Source organism: Oreochromis aureus, linkage group 11 (assembly GCF_013358895.1).
Source record: "Oreochromis aureus strain Israel breed Guangdong linkage group 11, ZZ_aureus, whole genome shotgun sequence".
Taxonomy (NCBI): domain Eukaryota; kingdom Metazoa; phylum Chordata; class Actinopteri; order Cichliformes; family Cichlidae; genus Oreochromis; species Oreochromis aureus.
The window spans coordinates 18,129,425-18,153,912 of record NC_052952.1 but is presented as its reverse complement, the minus strand read 5'-3'; the positions used below and the strand labels follow the sequence as shown (position 1 = coordinate 18,153,912).

General features: G+C 42.3%; 1 protein-coding gene across 1 annotated transcript; it reads left to right on the top strand.

The window, feature by feature from the left end:
- Positions 1–1,051: 1,051 nt before the first annotated feature.
- On the top strand, positions 1,052–22,805 carry chn2 (chimerin 2). Its single transcript, XM_031746261.2, has 13 exons — positions 1,052–1,961; positions 8,954–8,992; positions 10,438–10,493; positions 12,185–12,216; positions 12,421–12,534; positions 12,687–12,957; positions 17,554–17,637; positions 18,623–18,707; positions 19,943–20,116; positions 20,306–20,383; positions 20,590–20,727; positions 20,822–20,927; positions 21,463–22,805. The coding sequence occupies exons 1-13, from the start codon at positions 1,913–1,915 to the stop codon at positions 21,632–21,634; spliced, it is 1,398 nt and encodes a 465-aa protein (XP_031602121.1). The 5' UTR covers positions 1,052–1,912; the 3' UTR covers positions 21,635–22,805.
- Positions 22,806–24,488: the final 1,683 nt, after the last annotated feature.

Sequence of the window (24,488 nt, the reverse complement as noted above, 5' to 3'; positions counted from 1 at the left end):
CCAGCTGGAAAAAGGTGAAGTGGAAACTAATTATCTGGTGTTGCTGGTGAACACAGGTGCAAGTAATAAATCTTTGAATGAGCCTAACAGTACTGCAAACTTGGGCAACATTTAAAATAGGAGTAATAAGAACTCTGTTCTTCAGAACATTTTTAGTTTATCTTCTTTAATGCATCAACAAATAGCTTGCCACTATGCACTCTATATTATTTGGTATCATGAAACAGGAATCCTTTGGGTTTGTTTCTCACTGACATCTGGAAAATGCTTGGAGCTGATGTAAAGTGAAAGTGGCAGGCACCATGGCTGATGTGATAGGTTGAGATAGCTGTCCATCAGCTCTCAAACGGTTCTCACCTATTCCACAGCTGAGGGACTGAGCATTGTTTTAAATATAGTGATATTTTGGCTTTTGCTGAATTGAGACTCACTCAGTTGGCAATCATTTCTATGGAGGGGACCAAACCAGAGCTAAAAGATTTGAATATGGTGCTTAGACTCATCGGCATGTGAGCAACAGTTGGCTATTCTAGATGATACAATCAGTGTGTCAATAACCTGTAAACTAAAATCACTCAATCTTTAACATTGATTGATGGTTGTGTTATTATTGTCCTGTTTCCCACTATGAAGGGGGAAAACTATTATTAATAAAGTGATGGCTGGTCTCTGTTGTTCAAGCAATGGCACGACATTGAGCCTGCCATGCATCGTGCCAAGGACAAGTATTCAAACACACAACTCTGAAACATTGATGGAAATCTCTTTTGTGTGTGTGTGTGAATGACTGATCCTTCTGCCTGTGTGAAAAAAAGAAGTAAAGAAGCAGCACAGATGGGAAGAAAAATGTGAACACAGGTACAAGGAGCTGCTTGCAAAAGTATTTGGAAAGAGCTGATGGTGAGATTTTTTCTGAGGCAGTTGTAACGTCATTAACACTTTCCTTTCTATCAATTTCCAGTGTATTTTTATTTTATTTACTTTTTTGCTTACAGTACAGAATCCTGTCTGCAAGTGCAGCCACACTGCACACACCCAGCTGTTTGGCAGGGGTCAGGGTGAAGTCGTGAGCATGTCACTGGTGGATGTGCAGAAGCTGTCAAAATAATACAAAAATGCAATCCAGTTGATTTTTTTCTCCATTGCTCTTTAAGTGATAAAAACGTTCATTTCTTCGAGCGATATATATTTTTTGCACCACCAGATGGCGCACAGACACCGGGCTCGCCACAGCTGTTTCATCAAAAATGAAAATATGCACTGCCAGCTCTGGAATAATACAATTTGCCCATTTGGGCCTTTTCATGAATCAAACGAGTGTGGTTTGAGGAAGAAAGTTCCGTCAGTTTGACATTCTGCAAGCGGAGCTGAGCTCTGCTGTTTTGGGCTTGTTTTTGCCTGTCAGGACTGCTTACATCTGGAAAACCCTGCTCCACAAAACTTTCACTTTAAGAAGGCGCGTCTAGGCTGCGGTGTGGTGTGTTTATTGCGATCCTTAAAGTGGCACATGGACGCCGTGGCTGGGCTCTGCATGGCACGACACTTTGCACCTACAGGTTCGGTCCAGTGTGGGAAGGAAGCGCTTTGACGAAACCGACCCACGGAGCATGTTCCTGTAGTCTGTTTTTTTCCCCCATTTATTTTTGAATCCGCGGCGCCCACGGCGTATGCGGCAGCGTGAACTCCTCGCCGAAGCGCACAGCGAGGCGAAGGAAAGGATCAGCAGATTCAAACGGACGGACGGGGGTGGTGTTTGTGGGCTCGGGATCAAACAAGACTTGAAATGATCACCAGTCAGCCGTCAAAGGTGAAGCACACTGGGGCGTGAGGGAAATGGAGGCACCGCCAGGGACGAGCTGCTGTAAGCCCACCTTGGCCAAACAGGACTAACCGAGTCGTGAAAGTGATTGGGATGGCAGCATCCAGCAACTCAAGCCTCTCAGGTTCATCTTTATCCTCTGGTAAGAGTTCAAATTCCCCCAAACGAACAGACAGAGAAGCTTTGCACTAAATAATAAAAATAATAATAGGATGGCATTTCCTCTTGAGAAGTTTCTAATGCCTTCGTTTGGCTTGAATCAAACTTTTCCCTCCTGTTGTCTTGTTTAAAACCAACATAGTAAACCCACGCATTATCTTCATCTCTATTAATCTGTCTCACAGATGCCTTTCATTAAACTATCTCGAGGTGGCAGCTGTGATAATATAGAAAAAACCCCTCTAAGTGGATGCAGCTGTGGATGTACTGGGGTGAAAGGAAAGCCCTTCATGTGCACAAGGATTATAAGGTCGTGAGATGCAGTCAGTGTGACGCTTGGTTTTGGATGTTGTCCTTAACGTTGCCAATCATTTCCACAATTCCACTATTGACTTTCCACTTGGCTGTCTTCTGTGATTATCTTTGGCCTCCTTAGTCTACCATTTTCCAAAAATGCAACAGCAACCAGGCTGAGGTGTTTTCTGACATTTTTTTTAATCTAATATGCTCCAGTTGAGTGATATAATACAGCTCAGACTGCTTCAGTTTGCAGAAAACTCCAGCCTTTGCATAAACAATGATATAGCTCAGTGATTAGCGCATATTATATATTTGTCATTTTTGTGTGCTTTGCTTTTCACAGAAGGAAAAGCAGAATGTTTGTCAGCAGCTGTTCAAATAAACCCTGAAAATACAGTGGGAGCAGCAGAATGCTTTCTCTGCGCATAGCCCGTTGTGTGTTGATAAAGAGTGTAGCTCGTATTTGCCAGGGTATAAAGTACAACCTCCACTATCGCAGCACTGCTTGATGTGGAAGCCCCACCAAACAACCAGAGGCGAGCGTGTGTGACAGAGGGATGAGGCTGTTTGTAACACTGAGCCTCCGCACGCGTGGTTTATGTTTGGACTATAAAATCACATCAAGAAAATGTGCAACAACAAAAAAAGCAGCAGCAAAAAGTCAAATTCAGCATTGCTTTGGTGGATTTTCATTTAATTTATGGCAGGACGAGGACATTCCATAAAGTGTTTGTTTTACTTTCTCACTGTCTCTGCATCCTGACCACACAGCAGCGTCACATTTCCCAAGGTACTGCCCAGTGGGAGGGACAGACAGTCAAGCTGATATAGCCCGCGGTGACCACAGGCTTCACAAAGCATTATCTCATGTGTGCGTTTCAGAAGAAGTGGATTTACTGTTTGACCGCTGCTGCTTTAAGAGGAAAGTCTCTTCTTTCTGTGGCATTGGAGGGTTGTCATTACTGTTGGGCTCTCAATATAATTATCAGAGGTTACAAGCTGCACTGTTGCCAGGGATGGAGTGGTTGTCGCAAGGGTATTATTATTTTCGTGCAGAGCTCTTTGGCAGCCAGATGCAACATTTGAATAATCTTGTCTATGAGGCATATGACTGAAAAATGAATCTCTGTGAAATTCCAGCTCCATATTAGGTCTTCTGTTCTTGATGCAAACAAAGTCATCTGGCATATTTGGCAAAATCCATCATATTTGTAAATCTGCACAATCGAAATGTAACTGATGGCAGATTTTTGTACAATGATGTTTTTAAGTAACAAAAATAGGTAAATGGATTGATTTGTTTCTTTGCTTTCTGCAAAATATCTACAAAACCCAATACAATGGGGTATTAGATTGTATTCAAATCACCAAAAAGCATGTTGTAGACATTTTTGAACTGAATCTTTAATATACAGCTGAAAGATAATAGCTATAGCCTCTATTCTTTTAAGTTGATTATAGCAATAGACAACCAAAATGATTGCAGCAAGATTGCAACATAAATGTTGCAATCTCATCCTTTCCCTGGAAACATATCCTCTGGCTTTCTGTCTAAATCGGGGAGATTCCTACACATTCTTGGCGTGGTTAGGCGTGGAAGCATGTAACTGTACCAGCAGCACACCATTTGGCAGACGGCTTCAGGAAATGAAGCTTTGAAAATGTTTTGTGAGGGCTACAGCATGAAAGTATGCCTGCAGATCCAGCCTTAAATGATAAAGTTGGTCAGGGAGGCAGACATGTCCCCATGCATTACAGACAGGCTGTCTGTTAAGTGCGATCCTGCACGTTTCTTACAACATATCTCAACATATTTCCGTTACTTCTTTATTTTTCCTCCTTTTTTTTTTTTTTTTTTTTTTGTTAATCTTTCAGGACTAGATTTGTGTCATGTTTTATTTGCATGTTTGTCCCACTAGCATTCACATTCTCCACAGCAGACTCAAAGAAATGTCAAAATCAGGTTACCAAATGATATTTTTCCTTGTTTAAACTCGCCTACAGTTCTTTTTAACAGCCGGCTTTCCCTAAGGGTGTCTATGCCAGCAGCACACAAACACACTCCATAGAGAGAAAGAGAGAGAGAGAGAGAGAGAGGGACACTCTCCTACCTGTCACATGTTATTTGGTCAGCTAAGACTGTGTTGAGATACTTGTTTTGGATCACTGTAACACACAGATGGTCTCCCTGCTGCAGCTCTGATGTATCCCACTGACATGCTTGTGTGTGCAAGTATTTGTGTGAGGTACGCACACTTGGAGATCTTCTCCAGAATGTGTTGTTTCTTAATCCTCCTTATGCGTGTGGATAAACCTCAAACCTCTAACTAAAACTTCAAAGTGTTTTTTTTTTTTTTTTTCCCCACAAGTGGTCAACAGTAAAATTATTTTTCACAGTCACCTTTTGTCATGTTTATGAAACGGCCTTTTCAGATCATACGTACCCATATTTACAGTCTTCACAAAGCAATAATGGCGTGCAATGAATTTCTGTTCTCTTCATCTTTAGATGGTTAAAATGAGGGAAAATCAGATGGTATTTGAAAATGTAGAAGATATTCAAAGGATTTGAAATTAAGGACTCCTCCTGCCAGAACAAGACCTTGAAAGGTTTAAAAAAATAAACTAAAAGCAATCATGTACTGTTGGTCCATAATTTGCTTAAAACCCCCCACAATTTTTCTAGTCGGTACAATCAGCATGTGATTGAAGTGCGGTGAATAACTATTTTGGAATTACAGACGTTTTTATACACAGTGCCCGATTTTCAGAGGCCAGAAAACACCTAACAGAGCCTGAACAATGCAAAAATATCTTTAGACAAGCAGAACAAAGCTGAATTTTTAGCATAATGATGGTAATAAAAAAGATATGAAGGAAAGAAACGGCTCATGATCCAAACTATACCACATCATCTGTCAAACATGGTGGAGGGAGTGTTATGGTTATGGGCATGTATGGCTGCCAGTGGAAGTGGGTCATTAGTGTTTATTGATGATATGACTGCTAACAGAAGCAGCAGGATGAATTATGAAGCGTACAGGGCTGTACTCTCTGCTCAGATTCAGACAAATGCTGCATAACTGACGGATCTTCACAGTGCAAATGGATAATGACCCAAAGCATAGTGCAAAAGCAGTAGAGTTTCTTATGGTAGACAAATGGGATATTCTTCAATGACCTAGTCGATCACCTGATCTCAACCCGATAGAGCATGCATTTCAATTGCTGAAGACAAATCTGAAAGTAGAAAGACTTTCAGATTTGCAAACAAGCAGCAGCTGGAGATGATGCAGTAAAGGCCTGGTGGAGCATCTCAAGGGAGGAAAGACAGCATTTGGTGATGTCTATCGGTTCCAGACTTCAGGCAATCAGTGACTGCAAAGGATTTTCATTCAAGTGATTAAAATAATCCTTATATTTAAAATTGTTTTAATTTGTCCAGTTTCACTTGAGCCTCTGAAAAATGGGGGACTGTGAATAAAAAAAAAAAATGACTGTAATTCTTAAACAGTTAATCAAGGAAAAAAAACCCTTGAATTAAAACTGAAAGTCTGCACTCCAGTCACATATTAATTGCTTCATTTAAAATCCACCATAGTGGTGTCCCACAAATTTTGGGAGCTGACTATAAGCTGTAAAGAGGACCGCACAAACCAGATTTAAAGACATCTGCACGTACGATACGGTGACAGTGGGTCCCAGTTTCCAGTGAAATTACTGGCTCCATATTACCTCTGCAGATACGCCCCCAGATATGCAGCATTGCATTGCATGTTGTGAAACATCCCATCAGATGGTCAGGTATTGGTCTCATTTCTCCTTGTAATTGTTGTTTCTGTGTCACCTTCACTGTTGACAACAGCAGTGAGGATTCTGCACAGAAATCCTGTCTTGTCAGCCATGCGTTCAGTATACTTCAACACAAGTCATTGTTTTTAGGTGCTGAAGCGGAATATTTCTTTTGCATTTTGCACAGACAGTAGAGCGGACGGTATCTCAGGGGATAAAACTCTTAGCTTGATCTTTATTCATCACAAATTCTCTTTGTCATCGAAGCAAACACCCGCTGGTAATTATTTTATTGAATGCTTCTGACTTGGTGAGTAATGGAGGGCAACGCAATTAATAGCTGTTTCTTCGGGGGGGAAGAGCCCTCTGGCTGCTTCAGAATTTTAAAATTCTCCCTGATCATCGTCAGAGAGACGCCACACAAACTCTGAGCCACTTGGAAATTCTTTTTGATGTTCTTTGGGTGTTTATGTGCATGTGCGAGCTTGCGTATACGTATACGTTGTGTGTGTGTGTGTGTGTGTGTGTGTGTGTGTGTGTGTGTGTGTGTCTGAGTGGGTGGGTAGGTATTTGCACATATGTGTATATTTGGGCAAGTGTCTGCCAGTGTTTGCATCTGAACCAGCACTTACGCGCTCCCTCTTTTGTAGCCAAAGCTGCTGCTGAATTCCAGGCCGAAATGCCATTCGTCATTATTAAGAATTAGATTGAAAAGAGAATATTTGGCAGCCCACCAGATGAAATCACATTCTTTAAATAAGCTGCAGTGGAATAAATCTTTCAGGCTGTTGCCAGTGCAGTACTCAGTGACAAAGCGTCAGTGTTGGAACAATACATTTTCCAAGGCAGCTTAGCCGCGCATCGGCAAATGGAGCCCGAAGGCTATTTGGTAGTGTTGGAAGGCAGACGCTCTGTGAAGGGCTTCAGCAACAAAATTTATCGGGGTCGGGTTTGTTTGCTTTTTCTTTTTGTCATTTACATATTTATTCAGCTGTTAATTGTGTGCACCTGTCTTGTTTGTGCCCTGTAATAAACAGAGCTCTTTGCACAGTGACTGTGCTGTAATGATGAGGTGCAATGATGAGCTTTTTATTTTATTTGAAAATGCTGCACCCAGCCTCCAGTCAAACTGCTGCCGCCGCTCGCAGAGAAACCAGCGGGAAGGAAGCGCCCTGACTGTCTGCTCTTCAAGCTCTGTCAGACACAAAAAATCAAAGAGGAACATACAGATGTTAATGGAACAGTTTTAACACGGATGCACTTCATATGACTAATGATTTTCAGTTTAGCTGCCTGGACCTCGGTGCCCATATCCAGCAAGTGCTCACTGGTTTTCATTATCTGATTCCCATCCCCATATGAGGTGTGTTTTATTACTTTCCTTCCTTGCCAGAGGGGTGTGGTGCGGATTTGCTGATGAGTACAAAGGAATGCTTTACATGTATCATCTGGGCACAGTCGGGTAAATCTCTCTCTCTGGCACTGGGAGTGACATTGCTGGCTATTTTCTGCATTTGGCATAAAGTCTAATCTGCCTATGTGATAGCTATAGGCCACCAGGATTGATATTGTATGACTGAGTCAGTGTCACAGTGTGCATACCGGCATACTGAGCATACCGGGCATTCAGTAACTTTCAAACATGCAATTAATTGTTTCTTCTAAGGGGGGAGAAAATCTCATAAGAATGAGTTTTTTAGCTGTAACTGGTGTCAAATTAGCATGTTTTAACTGACTGCAATTTAATAGACTGTAAAAATCTTCAGGTTTTTCTAATTACAACCTTGTAACACGATTAAAAAAGCAAACAAACGTTTGAGTTTGAAGGTTGAAGCTTGACAAGACCTAAAAGTCCTCGCCACGAGGGCTGATTTGTTTGGCATTTTGCCAGACTGCTCTGCAAACATAGTCAAAAACAACCAAGGGATATTAATATTGACAAATCAGTTTCTACATCATGAAACTGATATGCACAGTAACAAGTTGCTGTGCAAAAAACAAATAGAAAACCAAACACTCAAAAAATTGACTTTGCACAAATGTATTAAGTTTTAATGTAACAAACTGTTTATGGAGACTATATCAGGAAAACTGAAAGTATATTCAGTACTATATTGGAACGCCTACAGTGCTGTAGTGTGATTTCTCTTTTTGCTGTACAGTAAAAGAAAATCTACCTGACGATGTATATTAGTTATTCTTATTATTACGGGTGTCAACGTGTTTTTTGAGTGTTTTTTATGACTTAGATTTGGCCACATTTTAACTCATTTGGTGACGTTTTCTCAGAGTATTACAAGTCATTTCTTTTCTCAGTAGGAGTTGCAGGAAACTCTGACTTGCTGCAGAGAATTTACTCCACCTTCTCTGAAACGTTTCCTGAGCTAATATAACATCGTGCTCCATAATCACATAATCATATCTCAGCCACCACATTTCCCACGGGGATGTCTTGCCGTGTGTAGCAAGATTCAAATTGTATTTACTTCTGCTAATTTTGATTGGCGTGTTTGTAGTCTCACCGCAGGGCAGATGGGTAATGCTGTCGGGGACCTCGGTGGTTGTTAATATAGATCAGGTGCGTGCCGACACAATGTTTAGCAAGCGGACATCGGCGCGTACCGACTGTCCTTGAAGCGCAGACGCTGATTAGAATTGTATTCACTGGTGCGTCTCAAGAGGCAGCTGCGCAGCATGAATCCATATGCATAATTATAGCGGAGAGATAAACAACAGTGACATAACCGTGGTAAAGGGCGCACACTCATCCCACTGGGAAAAAGCTAGAAGTGGAGTTTTTGTAATGAGAGAAAACAGGACAGTTTATTAACACAATCATGAGTTTGTGACAAAAGTCTGTTTTTGTATTTTTGTGTTTTGCAGACCCTGAGGATTATCAGCCACCCATATGGAAGTCTTATTGTGAGTAATTAATTCACTTTATACACTGATTAGCAGTGCCTTCACCTAACTTTGCCTTTTTTTCCCCCCCTGCTCCACATTTCACACAGAAATGTTTTCTGTCCTTTGAAGAATTAGGTTTGGTTTAGCATAACAAAATTAGATGCACTGCAGGTTCCAAAAGGCCACGCACACACGCTTTAAAGGCACACGCTGAGAACACACTCGCCCACTGAATTCATTCACACAAGCGCAAATGCAAAGCAGCCAATTCCTGATCTTTGAGTAAAATAGGTTACCAGCAGCTAGGAAAATAGGATTTTCTACCTGCAAAAGAGCCTTATTTAAAACGGGGTCCTCAGAACGCCCACCTCATTATGCAGTGTTTTTACCATGTGGGAGGAAACGGGTTGGCTCCTCAGAACAGAGGTAAACGCATTCATTGAAGCTGAGGTGAAATCGTCTCTGCTGGGGAAAATGTCTGTCCTACATTTTGCTTAACTAATTACAATTTATAGCTTTTTAAAATAACTTCCCCTGTAATTAAATGTCTAGTCTGCGTAATTTTACATTAATGCTGCTCCCGTCTGACTCCCCTGGTCCTATGTTGAAGTATTTTTGGATTCTCTCTGTCTTGGGAATGGATGAAGTCCAGATCTTGCTGGTTGGCTTAAGTCAGCCTGACAAAACATGAAATTTCACAGTCAGGAGTTCCTTCCCCCTGCCTGGAGAATCTGCTGCGGTGAAGACTCAGCCTCACGCAGCACTTTCTTTAGCACTGCTTGCCAGTAGTGAGGACACTGGAGTGGAGCCGTCATCCACACGCAAGGCTGCCAAACAATGGGACTGAGAGCACTGAAACGGGAAACACTTTTTTTTTGTTTTTTGTTTCGTTTGTTTGTTTGTTGGCGATTTTCTGAAGTTTGCTTTGGTAAAAGAGAAAGTGCACTTTCTCTTGGTTAGCTACTGATTCTCCTGTCCTGACAGACGCCCAGCTCTGGGGAGAAAGCAGAGACACCGGCACTGTTTTGGCTGCTCACTTTTTTTCCCCCCCTCTGATTCACTACTAACACTAATAATAGGCTTGCACTTGCACCACGTGTGTAAAAGTGTTTCAAAGTTGAAAGCAATCTATGGAGTTATAAGTGCACATTAGGTAAACAGGTCTTAATTCATGCAAATGGATTTCAGATATATGGCCCTGTAAAACACTCACTGCTAAGCACTGCACACAAAAGCTAATGGCTTCTTATGTACCTGTTACTTCTGCTCTCTGAGCAGCGGTTAGAAGCTTCTTCCACAGGCTGCAGCCTATTAAGTGGAAATATTGCTTTACTCATAGCTGTTGTCCTTTGTGTAAATGCTGCACAGCACACTTTATTTCCTTCCTCTTAACTGTGTATTAACCACGCTTATATTTGGTGGAAAACATGGAGCCTTCATCAATATGCATGTTTCTCTAACAGTATACCAGCTACAACAGGAAGCCCCAAGACCAAAGAGGATCACATGTCCTCAGGAGGTATGTGCAGCTTTGTAAACAACTGCATAGATGCTGAAAGGATCATAATCATATTTTTGTCACTGTAAATGTGAGGAAAATAATAGCAAACATTAGTGTGAGCTTTTTTACCTCAGTGATAAATGATAAACAAATTTGATGCATTTAAATTAAGAAAAAGTCCAAATTTCTGAAACTGCTTGATTGCTCAGATAATTGGCGCAGGCTTGCATGTGTATGGTTTAAAATTTCAAACGCACAGCAGCAGCGAAGCAACAATAAACGTTCTAAAGCGAATCTAAGCCAGAATACAAGCAAAGCATGAATCCCATCTGTGATTGTATTCATTGTTTGTTTATTGTTGCCAAGTGTCCGATATCACAATTGACCATATGGTCAGGCGCTGGAGCTAACTGACACGGTTATCGACACCATCAAATTTTTATTTATTATATCTGAGTGTCTTTCCCTTCATGTCTACCACCCTACATGTACACCACTGCTCAATTTTCACGCTCAGGTTTTTCCCGTGGAACACATTCGCTGACAAGTGATTGAGTCTGGCAGCTGGGAGCCAGACCACTCAGTAACCTGTGGGGAGCTGCTTCTTGAACCTCCCGCACCCAAAGTGTAACCATTTAAACTCAGTGAAAAATAAAAATCAAATAAGTGACGCTCCTTTCCTTAAAGTTTATTTAGAAGCATTTTTTCAGGGACTTTTTAAGGCAAAATTTAATGATATTTCCAAATCACTTACTATGTCGTCTTAGCTTGCACAGGGTTTGATTGTTCTCTCAATCCTGTGAATGAAAGGGCCGTCTGAAGTGCTGCCATCACTTATAGTGCAGCTACAATAGCACATTTTATCCTATAAGAAACATCAAGATGTGTTATAAGCGTAGAAGAGAAATTCAAGATCAGGGGCACTTTCAAAGGAGACTGCAGATTCGATCCCTTCAGTTATGTTAAGAAAGCTCATGGAACAAGTTACTCTACTTTTTACTTCCCTCGCAGAAAGATCTGTGAATTTTCTATTGTATAAGCGTCCAGAAATGATGCGTGTCTCATCCTATTTTGAGTCTTGCCACACTTTGATGAGCTAAGAGAAGCCTGTGGGCTGCTATTACGAGATAAGTAGTTGTCCAGTAATTCACTACAAAATGATGTTTGACATATTACCAAATCCAATATCGTCATAGCTGTTATCTATAAAAGATTATAGAAAGAAAGCCAGGAAAGAGGAAGAAAAAAGAAGTCATGATTCATTATGCTTTGCTTCAGATTGATTCACCCTGGCAGTGCTATAAAAGCTCAAATCTATGACATAAAAAAACCCCTCTTGCGTTATTGCAGGCGATCACTATAGCGATATCTGTGGTTATATTTACATTCAAGATTAAAAATAGGTTTAGCCATATCTCTTGGGAGACTTGTAATACATAGACACTAACAGGCTCAATATAAATTTTTGCAGCTGGCCATCTATTACCAGCTGTTTTAGTGCTTTGCCTCCAATTCATCTCCACAGTGTGTGAGCTGGCTTTATGGCTTTGGTAGCTGCGAATAGACACGGGGGTACAGATGGAGATAATCTGTGCTGTGGTGTTGGGCCTTTTATCTTTCACACAGGCTGTAAGAACAATTTGCAAAGCTATTTGATTGAGCTTTCATGTTTTATTGCTGCAGCCAATATTTCTTCTTCTGGTTTACAGATGGAGAGCAGACCCAAATACTATGGCAGAGAGTGAGTGCAACTGAATTTCTTTCATCATTTCTATGTTGTTTTTTTTCCCCCCGCGATGCACAGCGAATGGTTTTCAGTTGTCGTTACTGCCTTGTATCCTATGGTGGTTAGATTATAAGTGGGTGTGAATGTGTGTCTTTTTGTTTGTCTTTTGATCAGCGTTCAATATGTAAAACTTCATATGTTTTTAAAAAAAAAAAATAGATTTCATGGCATGATCTCTCGAGATTATGCTGATGAGCTGCTGGCGGGAACAGAGGGTGCTTACCTCATCAGGGAGAGCCAAAGACAGCCAGGGACATACACCTTGGCCTTAAGGTAACAACACCATCAATATGCAGCACCGAATCCCTGAGAGGTCGGCTCTACCAGCATCCCAACACTCACAGAGTCTCCACTTTGATCGCTTTTACTCACCCGGGCAAACCTCTAAAACTTATCTCCCAACTACATCCTCATTCTCCATCCAGGTTTGGACACCAGACCCTCAACTACCGATTGTTTTACGATGGGAAGCACTTTGTCGGGGAGAAGCGGTTTGAGTCGGTCCACGATCTTGTGACGGACGCCCTCATCACTCTTTACATCGAGACCAAGGCAGCAGAGTACATCGCCAAAATGACCACTAACCCCATCTACGAGCATCTTGGTTACACGTCGCTGCTCAAGGACAAAATGGTGCACAGACTGAGCCGTGGACGCACAGAACCACGCAGGGTCACCTTCCAGAGAGATGAAAAGGTGGGTTTTATGACTGGATGTTGTACTGCGCTCCGAGGCCATCCGGTTTGTAACAAGTGTATACCATGTAGAGTAACTAGAAGTGTGTATGTGTGATTCTGATCCTAAAACACTATCAGGGTCTCTCAGTAATTCAGAAACTGTGGGCATTCAGACTCGGAAAGTATCTTAAGTGACAAGAAGAATAAGAAATCCTAAAACAAACGGTGTAGCTCCGCATCCCTTAATCAAAACATCTGGAATTACACGAAGAGTCAGAAACTTCTTAGAAGTTCCCCAAAGCTGAATTGAGCTCTACAAAATACCTTCAAAAACAATGTTTAACTGGGGGAATTTGTGCTGAGGGTGGTCCTGCCAAATATTTCTTTGTTTTGTACTGCAAATTTTTGCCTTTTGTGGATGTGGTACATGCGGTAAGTGTAATTAGATTTTCTTTGACTTTTGCTTCTGTGGACTGACCTAAGCAAGCTAATTATTGACTCTTGGCTTGGGTAATATTCCAACTGGAAGGGAGCGGTGCAAGAGAAAACTTCTCCATTATATTGTTCACAATTCTGCATCCAAATGGTATAAAATACTAAAGAAGTATAGTATATAACAAAAAGACTTGATCAGAAACTAGCTCTGTTTTCAGTTTTTATTTTTTTCATCCAAATTATTTGGCTGCCCATAATCTTTCAAAACATCCACAACAAGCCAGCATTATTGCAAAGGTTTAGCGGGTTGCAGATTACAGTAGCTGGTATTTATCACCAGCGCTGTGTAAATACTGGGGTTTTGATCCAGTTCCATACTACTTAACATTTCCAGTACATTTCCTGTAGAACGAGAGCATTCCTGAGAGGACACTTTGTCCTGTGAGTGAGACGTACATTGTCCTTGCTGCCTCTGGGTGTGTTCACTGCTGCCATGCTTCATTGCCTTCACTGAAAGGTAATGATGACCAAGGGGACTGGGACTTTGCTCGGCCTGCCATCCATATCAGACACGTTGATCTTAGGTGAGACAGGTTTCACATTGTATTCGTTGGCACTCGCAAGCCGATGTCAGATTAAGGTCTGTAAATGATTTCTCAATCAGGGTGAGGAATGCCTGCTTTCTTCATGTTTTTTTTTTTTCTTTTCTTTAAGTGTCCTTCCACTAGGTGGCAATCTGAACTTAGTTCCTTATGCCTTTTTTAAGAGGTGATGGCAGTCAGAGTCACAGCCAAGCTTTAATTTTTACATTTATTTACTATTTTTATATTTCTTGGTGTTTTGCTGTGAGCGCGTGAGCTGTATCGTTAATGTGTCTCTCAGCTTTGATTTATTCTGGGATATTTTGTCTTCAAAATGTCAGCTTCTAGTTCATCACTCAGCGACAGGCAGATGGCAGCCTGTCAGGAGGACCATCATTGCTGTGTTAACATCATCAGTCTTGAGTTCGATTTCTGTAACGTGAGAGCATTAATGCAAGCATTGGCTGCTGGTCAGCCAGTAGTCCATTGACTTATTGCTGTTTTAAATAAACTTGGACAGATACGGCTACACCGAGAACTCCTCTAAGACGTGCAGACAAGCCTGCATCTGCCTGAAAGGCAGCGCTTTATTGAAAAGTGTCCCTCGTGTGTTCGATCCGCAGCCTGATTTTTAGGTTTGAATGACTGTGGACTGCAGTCTGTAATAAGCATCCCATTTGGCAAGTAAAAGTGGAGCATGTCTCTAGCTAAATGTCAGATTTTCAGCTATCTGTGTGTCTTTGAAAAACTGACTACGCATTCCTCCTGCCAAGTATCTTAGCCGGTGACAGCTGTGATAATGGCAGACTTTGTCAGGCACCGTTTGAAAACCACCTGCCAGTCTCTTCTCACAGAGACTGTCTTCTGTCTGCTCAAATATTCCGCGTCTGAGAAGCAGAGACCTGACCCGATGGCTTGAATCTGTGGTCGCTTTTAAACTTTGTGTTTACCAATTACACAGCTCCACCCCGAGGCCTTTAACAGCCACAGAAGCTTCACTGTACACTCAAAATTCACGCGTGTTTACTTGGTGTCGGGTTGACACCTATGTAATACCATAACTGTGAATGCTTGTGTAATTAAAACCCTCTCAGAAGGTGAAAGGGGGTACTTGAGTCAGCCATCAGCCTCCTGAGTTTCTTTGCGTGTGCAGGAATTTACTCAGTGACTAAAGCCTCTCTAAAGCCACATTGCTCCTGATGCTCACCACACTGGTTTAATCTCAGTGGCGCTCTCAACAAGCTGCCCTGCGTGCGTGCCCTAGAAAGATTTTCGAAGGTTTTGCCATGTTTGTTTGTTTGTTTGTTTGTTTATTTTTAAGGATAATTACCTGTTTGCTGTGCTATAAAAAATGCAAAACCAACAATTTATGTCTCTTTAGTTGCAAAATCTAAACGCTACTTAAACAGATTTTATGTGGTACTTTTCCAGAGTGTGATAGATGCACGTTCGGTGGTCCTAGCCCAGACAAAAGTGACAGTTTCCTCCATTTTTAGTGTCTTTCAATGCTGTGTGCTTCACAGTATGCCTATGTTTCCATTTGTCAGAGCAGTTTTGTTTTAGTCCCCTTTGTCTCACTGTGCCAGTGTCCACTGTGCTGTTTTCCTACAACTCCAATCATAACTGAGTTCACTCAGCTGCATTCTCACAAAAGTCCTGAGGGGAATAAAAGAGCCAAACTGCTGAAAAGAAAGCAGAGCTTGTTGTGGGACCACCTTTTGTGTCCTTTCTTCCAAGCTCTTCTTTAAGAGACAAGAAGCCATCTGCCTGCACACAAAGAGCACAACCCTTGTCTCCCCCTCCCCTCCCCTCCCCTCCCTCTCCTCCCTCCCCTCTGCGTGGCTAAAATATCACGGAGTGGTCTATTCCTCATCTGTCTCTACAGACTTAGCTGCAGAGTTAAATTGTACCGTATGGTATGCGTAGGTCTTTGAAAGAATTCCCGTCACAGTGACAAATTTCTTCACCTGTCTTGTCCTTCTTACAGCTAAGGCCTAGTTTACCCAACAGATATCAGAGACCTAAAAGAAAAAGCTGGTACACAACATGTCCACTGCATTCCCCCTCCCTTGTGCTTCTCTGTCTGTCAGCCTAGCTTCCTACCCCTTCATTTTATCTCAGTTTTGCAGTTACCCTTTGGGTCTTTTGCTCTCTGCCTCACCACTCCGCTTTTGCACCAGCTCTTTATCATCACAAATCCAGTGCTTGCAGGCTTTCCGACCTTTGCAGTAGCTTAATAAATCACTTCAACCTCATTTTTTTTATGATGTCATCCAATAGATGGACTGATCTGTTTTGTAACATGGGAGCTGCTGGACATGAAATCTTGCTGATGTTTATTTGCAATGTCATGTGATGCGTCGTTTGTGTGCAATACCTCGTTTTAGAAATTGTGACAATTGGAAGCAAGTCTCGTGGTGCTGTTTACTGGCTAATAACAAGCACAGCTAATAGGGACAAATTCAGCATGAACATGGCAACAACCCCCCGCCGGCAAAAAAGACGCTGCTGCAGACCTGCAAATGAGCTTCCTATGGGATTTTGCTTGGATTTGGGCACTCCTGGATTATTCCCTGTGTAAGGACTATTACAGTAATCCCTGTGAAGACCAGTTAATGGTCTAGCTCTGCTGGTCTTCTGACACAAGTGATTGTCACAGACTGGAGTAGTCAGGGCAGTGCAGTCAGGGTGTCTGGAAGATCTAGTTTGGATTGCTGTGTGGGGAATTCCACCAGCTGACAGACACAGCTAGAGGTCAAGATCTGTTTGAGTTATGACAACACAGCCTCAGCTCTGACAAGGCTGACAATCTTGGGTCTGTCTCTGAGCAGGCGAGTGACCTGTTTAGAGGACCCAGTGCTGACTGAGAGCTGCTGGCAGTGAAGTATTATCTGCAGTTAAGTGAAGTGGAGTGTGTCCGGAAGGCACTGTGCTAATGGGAGTGTGCTCAGTGCTATAAAGAGGGCGTCTGCACTATTGATCCTGCTTTAGAGAGCTGTTGAGCTGTGTGAAGTGGTCCTGACAGCACCCGGCTGCCCTCACTCTCAACCTTCTAGCCCCTGCACATCTAGGACCCTGCTCTCTCTCGCTCTCTCTCTCTTTTCCTCCCTCTCTCTTTCTCTCCCTCTTTCTGGGTGTGTGAAAGAGAACCATTGTGTGAGGCACACTCCTGCCCTGAGGCCGCCCACTACCAGTCCTGTTCCCACTGCTTCTCTTGCTTACTGCTGCCACTGGATTCAGATCAGATGCAGAGTCGAGGCTGCGCTGGCTGTCATCAGTCGCCCTCCTGGGTCACAGGGGAGTGGAGTGTAGCTGCTGCCTCTGCTTTGGACAGTTGCCGACAGCGTCTGCTGCACAGCACTCACGGATCCCCTTCACACCTTCCCCCAGAGGAATTAGAGAGTCTCTGGGAGCCCGATCAGTCAAGCATGGAAGCTGAAGAAAACATAGGAGGTTTAGCAGCCGAGCTGATTACCCACAAGGCTAAGAGACAGGAGAGGAAGCGCCAGGAGCTGCTGGCTTTGGCTCTGGGAGTCAAGCTGGGGAGCAAGGGGACTCTCCTGTGGAAGCCTATTAAACTGTTGGCCTCTTGTCCTCAGATCTCTTCACCTCTGGTGCGACGGAGTGCCTTGAAAGATACACCGGAGAAGCAGTGCTCCTATGAAAAGATCCACAACTTCAAGGTGAGCAATTCTTCTTAGACACAAGGAATGAAATGAGTCAAAGTGTCAGCTGCCGACAACATTGTTAACATTTCTCCTAAATGACTATTAATTTATTTTGTAGTAGCTCACTTTTGTTTTTCCTTTGGTTAAGAAACTCTTTAGCGAGATGCATCTACAGATCCGCAGATGTGTTTGGATCACAGACCACAGTGTGTGTGTTGCTGTTTTGATGAGAACACATGCAGCTGACACCCATATGCATTGAGGGGAACTAATGGATACCACAACCCATTAACAACAGAACACATTGATTAGCATTGATTTAAAAGCTCTTAGATCTGTTTTGTTTTAAGCTTCTGATTTTCAAAAAAAAAAGTGTTAGAGAGTTTTGTGCAAGAGTTGTGGCTCTCTTAAGGCACAAAGGAGAACTTGGACATACTTGCCTCTGGCCACCTTAAAATTCTTGCAGTGGTGTCTTGGGTTTCAGTTAAGAGGTGAGCTACAGTGATCCCCAGCTTTTTGTTTGCTTTGTCTTTGAAAACAGAACAAAAACTATCCACTCACCACCTGCCATGTGCCCTCTGCACTCATTAATCCACTCCTACCTATTCAGAGTAACAATGAAGGTGTGTTCAAGTGCACATCAGTGTAACTCCATTTGTCACCTTATCCTTGTTCTTACCGTAGGCGTACATCTGTTATTTTGACTTTCAGGCTTGCCTCTGTGCTTCCCCGCATGTATCCGATTGCCCAGGACAGATGCCAGACACGCTGTAGTAAATCCTTTAATCTGCCTCGTGTATACAAATGCGCTCATTTGGTGCAGGGTTCCATCCAGTATGGCTTGGGATCACAGTGTAATCACTATCCAGCGCATCAAAGGTGGAGGGGTCTCCTGTGTGAACTGGTCATTGACTTGCAGTTGACGGTGTGTGTGTGTGTGTGTGTGTGTGTGTGTGTGTGTGTGTGTGTGTGTGTGTAAACATGTGGTTTGTCTTCCCAGGTACATACCTTTCGAGGGCCGCACTGGTGCGAATACTGTGCTAACTTCATGTGGGGCCTCATTGCACAGGGAGTCCGCTGCTCAGGTACTCTACGCACTTCAACATAAAATGTTGCATGTGTTGGGCTGTTTGAAAATATCCTGTCCCATAAGTCGGATTACACGAGGGATTATAAGATCTGCGTCTTGTCACGGATGTTTGTTGTTTAGCGTGGTGGTGGTGGTGGTGTTATTTATTTTCCCTGTTACATCTGTGGCAAACAAGATGACATCGTCCTGTTGCTGACTCATCAAAAGACATTTAAACACAGTGAGGAACAGACATCTTTATATAATCACAGCTATAACTGTTATCACTCCTTCTGAGCCCTCCACTCACTAATATTTTATACCACTCACACCAAATAATTCCAATAAATGTTATTACACAGCACTCCGTAGCTGCTTAATAACTCCCACTGTCCAAACTAATTCAGTGTGGTGCAGCATGCTGATAGGATTTATATCCAACTGTAGGTTATGCCAACAGTAAATGCTACAGATAAGCTATGACATATAAAACTCGGGTCAAACACAGGCCAAATGCGGTGTTGCTGTTGTCCAAATATAGCAGCATAACTACAGGTTTTCAGGGCCTCCACGGGGTTGTTTTCTTGCACAGACGCAATCCTGGGGCTGATGTGCGCTCTTGTGGACTCGGCTGCTCTCTCCCTAAACAGAGAGTTTGTTGTTTAGACATTTGCCATGCTGATAAGCCAGAGGCAAGCGCCGGTATCATCAGACACCTCATGTGCTATGGGAAACAGGAGAGACTTCTTCGTCCTCTCTCCCTCTCTCTCTGTCCCTCAGTTTATGCTTATCTCCTCCAACACTGACTGAGAACGAGGACCCCAATCAGCAGACCGGCGTTAACGCCGCTCGGGCGGTTACAAACAAGTTTGTGATGAACGATTTCAGAGTAACATCCCCCACGCCCCCACGCCGCCTGGTCTACGAGTACCACTCCTTAAAAAACCTTTATTTCAAGCTGTGCTGCCACACAAGCAGGCATTACTTTTTACACACACTCTGCTTTTGCCAGCTGTCCAGCACAATCCACGTGACCGAAACTACAACAAGAGCCCCCCGCCAGTGCTGCCTTGTCCTCTGATATCTACCGTTGGCGCAGTACACCGAGACAGCTTAACAGCAGCTGCGCTGTCTGACAGTGCAGTTTATCACTGACTCTGGGAAACCTTTTCAAACTGCTGTCTTAAGCCTGGGATGATGGTTGTGTTATCGTCTCTCTCTCTCTCTTTTATCTCACTTTTGCTCTGCTAGACTGTGGGCTGAATGTACACAAACAGTGCTCCAAGCTTGTTCCCAGCGACTGCCAGCCGGACCTGCGCAGGATAAAGAAAGTGTTTAGCTGTGACCTCACGACACTTGTCAAAGCTCACAACACAACGCGGCCCATGGTGGTGGACATGTGTATTCGAGAAATAGAACTCAGAGGTAGATCCATCATTTATTACTGGTAAAGGAAAGTAGAATACGCAGTTATTTCTATTCCTTTACTCGTTTGTAATGTTTAGAAATGTCATTGATCCCTTTTTGTACAAAAGACGCCTGCATTTTCTTTGATTCGTTTTTATGTTTTTGTGACAAAGAAACCGACACAAACCTTCCAATTTTCTCTTGCAGGTATGAAATCCGAAGGTCTCTACAGGGTGTCTGGCTTCTCCGAGCACATTGAGGATGTGAGGCTTGCTTTTGATCGAGGTTTGTTGACAGTGAATTCCTTTGCTCCAGGATCTAGGTTTTAGTTCAGAGGTTCAAAACTTTGAATAAAGTGTTTCAGCTGCAGAGAAGCGTGAAACGGTGCTGTATCTTATTTTGGAGATAAGGAAACCTACGGCGATGATTTTGTATTTTGAACAAATACAAAACGGCATCTTAGTCATATATTTTCTGTTTTGTGTCAACAGATGGCGAGAAGGCTGACATCAGTGCCAGTGCCTATGCAGACATTAACATAATTGCTGGTGCTTTGAAGCTCTACTTTAGAGACCTCCCCATTCCAGTCATTACATTTGACTTGTACTCCAAATTTATTCAAGCTGCAAGTATGAGTGCTTCGCTTTTGCTTTTCCACACCATTACTGTGTTAGTACTTCTCTGCAGGGCTCTGATACTAAGAATTTTACTAATGTGATGCAGAACTTCCAAATGCTGAATCCCGACTGGAAGCCATCCACGAAGGTTTGCTGCAGCTCCCTCCAGCCCACTATGAGACCTTACGCTACCTGATGGCTCACCTCAAGAGGTAACTTCGCCCACTAATCAGTTATGCTGTTGTAAAACTGACAAAAAGACAAGCTGTGATTGGATGACACTGGCTTTCTTCGTAACCATGAATATGGGCACTGTAGGTTGTTTTGAGTCAATCCTACGCACACTGTGAAGATGCTCCACAGAACAAACTGTGTATTAACCTGCAACTGAAAATAGTCCCCAGTAAATGCACTATTTACATAAGTTTAAGAAAGATTTGTTAAAAACTACAGTCTCTGCCTAAGATTCAGACTTGCTTAGAAGCCCACAGTTCTCAAACTCTCTACAATCTGTTTGTTTGTTTGTTTGTTTGTTTGTTTGTTTTTCCTGTTTTTTCGTCAAGCTAATCTGTCCACTAGCTTCCTAGCTACTGCAGGAACCCCTCCCCCCATTAGGTTCATGTGCCCTGGCTTCGAGACATTGAATGAACACATGGCTCAAAATAAAAACATGTCAAAACATCACTGCTCTGGATGCTTCCTCATTCTGTTCCCTGTGTAAACTTGATTTTTTTTCTTATTTTACAGGGTGACAATGTTTGAAAAGTACAACTTAATGAATGCCGAAAACCTGGGGATTGTCTTCGGTCCAACTCTTATGCAGCCGCCGGAGCAGAACGCCTTGACAACCCTGAATGACATGAGGCAGCAGAAGCTAGTGGTGCAGCTTATAATAGAGCATGAAGATGTATTATTCTAAGGAGCGAGGCGTACGCCCCTTACAAAAGAAGAGAAGGACAACTATTTATTCTATCAGAGGAAATTCAAGCCACCTTAATTCTAGTGAAGAGTCTGAATTCATTGTCGCATGACAGTTTCACTTTGTCGGTTTTAGTGTTGACATCGTCTTGTTACTGTAAGTTTGGGGTCTCCACGCTCAGCCAAGACCATCATTTAGATATTAGGAAAGGATCCTGTGTTTCTAACTACCTACAGTGCAGTTCCCTCCTCTGTTTAATTTGAAGACTGTCACTACCTGGTGTAGACTCAGTCATAATGACAGTGCTGTGTGAAATCTGCTCTGGGCACATTGTCAATCGGTGAAGGCTTGGTGCTGTGTAAACTAAGCCTCACAGATCAACCAAGTTAATGTTTCTAACATGACATGTGCATATGTTGTGTTGTTTGAGAGAATGCTGGTTTAAAAATGGGATAAAACAATGCGGATCCTGTCATTGTACATGAAATCAGATCATCCAATGATCGATATTTTGACTCTGTGTACAAACAAATATAAGAAATGAGACAATTGGGCGCTCATAAAGCACTTTTTTGCAACGTGTGTATAGATTTATTTTGTAAAGATGTTTATTTTTGTTTTTCTGCATTGTTCTTTGTCACAATTAATATATGCTGTCGGGGCCGGTTGTTTGTGGACTTGTGTCGATGCAAAAACGGTCCTCCAAAAGAAGAGTACTGTCAGAAAAATCAAACTTGCGTGGGTGCACCATTTCGACTTTCAGTGTATTCAGTGTTATGTGAGGAATACACATGTGGATTAAACACTGGTCATTTATTCATGTCCTATTGAAGACTGCAACGGATGAGCAGAGCTCCTCTGTATACATGCCGGTTGCTCATGTTGCAGTGTTTCAGTATTTCATGCTGTAATTTGGAATATTTTCAATATTGATCTGTTCTTTTTTTCTTCTTCTTCTTTTTTTATTGCCAGTAACATTGCTCGGTGCAGCTTCAATTGCAGTTTGCTTAACTGCCATACTAAAGCTGTACCGGACGTGTTTCTTTCACACTTGGTTCGATTGAATCCTTTCTACAAATCCATTTTATCAAATTGTATTTTTGTGACAGTTGAAAATGTAATTTATGAAATGATGATGATTTATTAAAGGTTTTACAGCCTGAGTTTGAAATGGGGTGAGCTGCTGCAGCTTTGTGTGTTTTATAGGGATAGTCTGCACTTCAGTAAGTTGCAGTAGAAGTGGTTCGGGCAGAGTGAAGGCCCAGCCCTGTTACTAATGATGATTGCCTGAAGCGCAGTGATTGGAAGAGCTTTTTTTTAAAATCTCGGTTACCCAGTAACACTTCAGTCTCTTAACATTTAACCTAATTCTTGCTACATAACCCTCCCACTGATCCACTTTTACCTGTAGGTGTGTTCAGCATGGTGGAATTTTTCTGCAGTGAGGGGGGAAAAAAAAACAGTCGTCCTCTTTGTGAGAAAGGACATAGTTGCACCACAGTGTTCACTTCCTGTTTGGTTGCTTAAATTCTCTCTCTGGCTCCAGAGCATATCACTGGTTCATGGCAGCGTTTTATTTAACTGGAACTACATTTTAGCAGGAAATGATTGCTATAAAAATATACTGTTAATCCTTAACAGTCAGTTTATCTAGGTCATTATTTGTAAGATTATTAAGCGATTAGTTATAAACATTTAAAAAATTGTGGTGGAAATTACTTGTGCTTTATTCATGCATCCTGGAAAGCTTTCTCCACAGTATCATCAGATAACTTCTGGAGCCGTTGAAACGTAGATTTACTGTCAAGATATATGCCGATTTGATCAGTGCTAAGCCAAAATGACAGCACTGACAGTAATTAGTGACTTCTTTGATCTGTGAAGCATTGTTCTCCTTGTGGCTGCTGCATAACAGATTGCAACTTAATATTACCAGCCTGCTGAATCATCCCTAAACTAAACTTCTGCTCAACATCCTGTATGGCTTAAATATCCAGCAAATGCCGTGTTCCATACTGTGACACTCCATAACCACCATCATATCCAGGCCACACTGTCAAGTTAACCAGTTTAGTAACGGTGGCCACACTTACTGTCTGCTTCTTAATGACAGCCGGATTTTGTGTATATATGATTAAATATACACTCATAAGTGCTGTCTATACTTAGGATTGAAGAAAAATCTTTTCACTAAAACACATTTTTAGGCCTCAGCACTGAAAGAAAATCTGTACTGTGGATGCCACTAATATAACATGATAGTTACTGAAAGCTTAGTAAATATAAATGAACTGAAAAATATGAAGAGATAAAATGATTTTAGCCTCACCACATGGAATATTTATATCCATCATTATAAGTGGCTTGAACTGCATTGCAACTACCTGATGATTTTCTCTCGACAGTAAGCAATGCTATATGGGACTGTACTGCTGCATTCTCATTTGGGTAATTGGGGAGCCAATATAGCAACTAGAAACTCAGGGAGAATACTGGCTTTGTTATCTGGAGAGATTAAAGAGTTGCAAGTAGTTCAAGAAAACAAAAGAAGGACAAGAGTGCCCTCTATTGACTGCTGAACAAACACAGAAGAAATTACAGACATATACTCACGGGCCTCTACATCAGATAAACCAGTTCACCTACTCATTAACACAAATATCTAATTGGCCAGTCACATTGTGGAATTTAAACATGTTCAACATGACCTGCTGAACTTCAAACTGAGCATCAGAAGGGGGAAGAAAAGTGATTTAAGTTACTTCTAACACAGCATGGTTTGGTGCCAGATGGCCTGGCCTGAGTATTTCAGGAACTGCTGATTTACTGAGATTTTCCTGCAGAGCCATCTCTA